Consider the following 5,268-nt stretch of genomic DNA (forward strand, 5'->3'; position numbering starts at 1 on the left):
AAATGTTAAGTCACAATAGATCCCCACCCAAAATATGGATGTTTCAGGATTGATGGTGCCACACACCAGAAGGATATGAAAAGGTTTATTATTTCTGTAATAAGGTTTACAGGGAGAGTAGATGTTGGGAAAGGAGACAAGCTTTGGGGTGTTTATGGCAGTTACTGGGTGGTGGTAGTGGGAGGATGCTGCCACTAACTAGGAGCTTACTTGGTTTGAACTTCCCACCTGCAAAGGATGGAGCACCTGGGCTTTCTCTTCAGCTTTCTCAGGTATGAGGAAAAGAGGATACAAGAAGGGTGAGTCCTAAAAAATCCCATGGAGACACCATCTGTAACAACATCCTCAAAAACAGTTTGAAGCAATCAATGCCTTACTCCCAACACATACAGAAATGAGAGAAACCCTCAATTCTACCTTCTCTTCCACCTGGAAGGTAAGGAACTTATATACAGGCCTGACAGGCACACAAAATTCGTACTATATGTAAATGCACTAAAAACTTATTAAATTTCAATGTGAATTACACATTTCCCTTTCTATACTGTGAATTACAATGTATGCATTCTAAGACCTTCAGAAATACTTCACAGTTATTCTCCACATCTCCATTTGTTCCCACAACATATCTTGCTATTGAGCCAAATTGGACAACAAAGAAAAAAAGAGAGAGAGAAAACATCCCATGTTCAAGACAGAGGTACTGAAATAAATTTTTTGGTGCTAGATTCACTACAAGATAGTTGTATAAAATTCTAGCTACTGTTCAAAAATCATAGCAAGAAAATGAGGCAAAGTAACAGGTCATCATTTGTAATCTCTTACAGAACAGACTCTAAGAGGTTTAGGATCACATCCAATACAGAAGTAAGGCTTTAACACTTCAGAAAACTTATCCATGAAAGAATGGATGTGAGACCTGTCATTCAAACTGTAAAATGAAATCTGCCCCAACTCATAGTCCAGATAGATGCCAATCCCTCTGGGATTCTCCTTTAGCACAAGGATGACGGGAAAAGGCCCTCGTGCCACATAATCACCATTATGCAGCTGAATTATCCAACATCTGTTTTGTCCAGGTGGGGACTGCTTTCTCTCCCTGGTGAGGGAGCCTTTACAAACACCCACAGCCCACTCAAGCTTGTCATCCACCCGGACCTCCCAGTAATGTCGGCCACAATCAAACTCTTCAGAACCCAGGACAACTGGGTCAATCATAAATCTCTCTGGATTCCGAGAGACTCTTTGCTTTTTCCTCACAAATGTCACCGACTTTTTATCCTCAGACACAAGCAGATTAGGATGTGCTGTCTCAGGATCCAGAGTAACTTCTTCTCTAAATTTCTCTATAATTTGCTGCAGGGCCGAATACTGTGGGGGAAGACTGCACCCTTCTCCTCGTAACTGGACCCAATATACATCTGGGGGTTTCAGGCTTTCACAACTGTGGAGGACACTCTTGATATTGGTCAGCATTTTCACATCTGACATCACACTCTTTTCTGCCACCACCTTTAGTATACTGTTTAGGTTGGAAATGTGGTCTGCAAATGCAGTTGTGTTTGCACTGAGTTTCTGTTGAATATCCTTCTCTTCTTCAGCTAACCTTGAAAGAACAGCCTCTTGCTCGTGTTCTACAGATTGTGTGAGGTGCTCAAATTCAGTGGCTAGCTTCCTTCTCCGGTTTTGCACTTGCTCTCTCAGTTCTAACAGTTTCCTGTCTTGGGTGGTTATTAGTTTCTGAGCATCTGCCACCTGCTTCTTGAGGGGCTCAATGTAACTGCTGAGCCTTTGCCTGTGATGGGCAGCAGCCTCCTCCATGGGCCTCACCTGGTGGCCCTCGTGGTCGGGGGGCTGAGTGCACAGGGGACACAACACCTCTAGGTCCTCCTCACAGAACAGGGTGAGGACCTGGTTGTGCTTCTCACATAAGCACCTCTCTTCCTGCTGCTGCTTCTTGCTCTTGGTGACCTGGAGGAGCTTGGTAATGTCAATCATCCTTCCCAGCTGGGTGTTGCTTCTCAAGTGTCTCTCTTGGCATGAGTGACGACACACAGGGCAAGGGTACTTCTCCCGCAGATCAGCCCAGGACTGTTGGATGCAGAAATGACAGAAGTTGTGCCCACATTCAATGGTAACAGGGTCTTTCAGGTCATCCAGACAGATGGGACAGTTGACTTCTGCCTGGAGTCCTGCCAGAGCCTCTTCAACCTCCATTGGGCCCTGAATAGACTGGACTGAAGTGGGTTTTCTTCAGGAAGCTGGGCTCTGTGAGACCTCTCTGCTGAGAGGCAGATGCACACTCAGATCTCACTGTCCTTCCTGTCCAAATTCTTTGTCAATTAAGGGCAGCCCTTGGTGTCCTGTAAAGTCCTTAGGTACAAAGGTAGGTGCCCAGAGGAGCTCTGCTGTCCACCAGTAGCCAATCAGAGTAGTTGGAGAACTAACTGCCCTTGGCAGCTCAGAGGATATGAGTCTCAGCTTAGCAATTTTCTTGGTCAGAAAGCAGTCAGTACTCTTAAGTACCTATTGGTTCCTGAGAATGAGAAAATATAGTTTCATTTAAAAAAAGAATTAAAAAGTGTACTATTTGTCTTGTACATTGTCACCTTTGAGGGAACCACTGATTTCTTTTCCCCAGCCCCACAGTCTACGTACACCCACATTAGCCACATGGGGGCTACATGGGACTACAGAAAGTGTGAGTACTTTTGGTACTAGATCCTCTGTCCCTGGGTTAGCTTTCAGCTTTAGTCACCTGTTATCTGAGAGACTTGGAGAAAGCACTTCACAATCCTAGTGTTAAGAGAATCAGACTGACTAACAAGTATAAACATTCCAACTTCCATCATTTCAAATTTTGAAAAACGTGAGAAAAAGATTTGCACTTTTTTGACTTAAAACAGTTATTTTTTTTAAGATTTTATTTATTTATTTTTTAGAGAGGGAAGGGAGGGAGAAAGAGAGAGAGAAACATCAATGTATGGTTGCTGGGGGCCGTGGCCTGCAACCCAGGCATGTACCCTGGCTGGGAATCGAACCTGTGATGCTTTGGTTCGCAGCCCACGCTCAATCCACTGAGCTACGCCAGCCAGGGCAAAACAGTTATTTCTGATAGCACTAAATTCATGATACTATCAGAATGTACTTGTTTTTCATTTATGCTTCTCAAATGCAGAATATACCCAACTGGGTACCTAACTGGATAGGGCTTGGACCAGATTAGATTTACTCTGAAAACCTTGCTAAGCAGGAAAACTGATTATCAAAGGCACAGAATGCAATTCAAGATCAGGAATTCAATGTGAGAAAAACCTGGGAAGCACATACACACTAGCCTGTGAAGTTAGTAAGCTACAGCTAGTGACGATTTTTCAGAAAAGAATTCAGCTTTCCCTCACAATCAGCCACTGATCCTAGTGGAGGCCAAGAGGCAGAGGTGACCTCCATTTTGGGTAATCCTGGTCACCACAGCGTTACCGAAGTAAAGGCAGTATCATTAATTTTCTTTCGACTCATGTTACAAATTAACACACATTTTGTAGATCTCAACTCCCCACTACTGTAACCACTATGTAATCTCTACCATGACTGTATCTCCAATTATCTCCTCAGCCCCTGGCTAACGCTGTTGGATAACTAAAATGTCGGCCAGGTCTCCTTTAGGGACTGAGTGATTTGGGGCCACCCTGCTTATACTCCGAGCATCTGTCAGCAGGCAGATGAAGGAAGCTCAGTCAATGCAGGGTCTGAGTACCAGGAATACAGGCACAGAGCTCTAAGTTCTCCACCGCCTTTCTATACACAAACGCCGCAACGCCGCCACCTAAGGACAAACTAACTGGGACATCTCAGCAGGGATTCCAGCTTCAGACCAGAACTACCAGGTGTTTTCTCACACAAAATCTGTCATCCCCTTAGGTCAGGTTGGGATGTGGTTTCTGGGTTTTTAGCGACCATTTCGATGACTTAGGACAAACCCCACTGAGGGACCGGAGCCGTAATAAAAGCATGTGTACAGTGACCCCAATCCAAGTGAGCATTTCCTTGCAAAGTGCAGTCCGGGCCTTCCAGAGTATACCGCGCTCCCGCTTCACGCCCTGAGTGGGTCCCAACTCCCAGATCACGTGGAACCCGGGGCCTCGAGCAACTCCGTGAGGCGAGTGTTTGAAACTTGCCTTGCCTTATCACATACAGATGTTCTCCTGTCTCTAATTCCTCACGGGTCAGGTGTGAGTACCCAAAATTTTAACAATCATTTAGGTGACTTCAGACAAGGCTCCAAGAGGGACCAGGAAACCGTAACAAACCTCATGAATTTTAATATAAGCCAAACCCGAGATCGGATTTCCTTTTGAAGTATCTGTCTCAATCGGGCACAGAGAAGGCGCTCAGGAACCCCCAGGTCTTACCTCACGCCGGCCTCCGGCACCGACACTGTCCAAACTTCCAGCTCCCAGCGGAGCGGAAAGGCTGGTCTGGTCCGGTCTGGTCTGGTCGAAAGGCAGCTCTCGCTCAAACGTGCTTGAGGCCAGCCAAGAATGAGACTGCGTGACCAACGTGACCCCACTATTTATCGTAGGAGGGTGGAGCTATTAAGACCACGCCCACCTCAGCCATGGTGGCTCCTCCCTCACGGAGGGAGGGGTGAGTCAGGGTAAGAAGATGTTCAAAGTTTCTGGTTAAAGGGCGCCCTACTACCGTGTGATTCCATCAGTCCGTAAAGACTGCCGCGGTTAATACACGTGATCTAATTGCACCTTGGAAATTCTCCCTTGATCCTCTGAATGTCCCATTTAATCCCATCTTTGCCATAGAAGAAGTAAATCTGAAAGCCGAAGTGAGGCCTCTTCTTTTTCTCACGCAGGAATGTGTAACTCGGGAGCCCACCAGTTCCACCCTCTCGCCACAGTTTGCAATCTCAGCACCGTGCAGTCCTGCCCTTTCTCTCCACTCTCAGGACTCTGCATCCTCCTGCCACAGGACTGTTGTACAGACAGCTTTCTTCCATGGCAGCTGCTACGCGCCATACACATTGTTTACTTCCTTGCTTACTGGCATTCTTACTTCCAATCCCAGCGTAATTGTTATTTTCTTTGAGAAACATTCTTTGAGCTCTAATATTCTCTACCACAATTTGTTTTTGGCAAATTACTTATTAGGCAAATTAATATTCATAACGATTGCTAAAATTTTACCCAAACTATTTTATTTTTTAAATTTATTTTTCAATTATAGTCGACACCACCAAGTTTTAAAAATTCAAAC

At 45.3% G+C, this 5,268-nt stretch overlaps 1 protein-coding gene across 1 annotated transcript; it reads right to left on the bottom strand.

The window, feature by feature from the left end:
- Positions 1–807: 807 nt before the first annotated feature.
- LOC123813638 (putative tripartite motif-containing protein 75) lies at positions 808–2,217 on the bottom strand. The gene has a single exon (XM_045830751.1). It carries the CDS (start codon positions 2,215–2,217, stop codon positions 808–810), a length of 1,410 nt encoding a protein of 469 aa, XP_045686707.1.
- Positions 2,218–5,268: the final 3,051 nt, after the last annotated feature.

The sequence above is a fragment of the Phyllostomus hastatus genome, unplaced genomic scaffold (assembly GCF_019186645.2).
Source record: "Phyllostomus hastatus isolate PE091 unplaced genomic scaffold, TTU_PhHast_1.1 phas_contig_159, whole genome shotgun sequence".
Lineage (NCBI taxonomy): Eukaryota > Metazoa > Chordata > Mammalia > Chiroptera > Phyllostomidae > Phyllostomus > Phyllostomus hastatus.

Bases quoted from the DNA above. Each gene is read 5' to 3' on its own strand.
- LOC123813638 (XM_045830751.1), bottom strand. From the start codon at position 2,217: ATGGAGGTTGAAGAGGCTCTGGCAGGACTCCAGGCAGAAGTCAACTGT.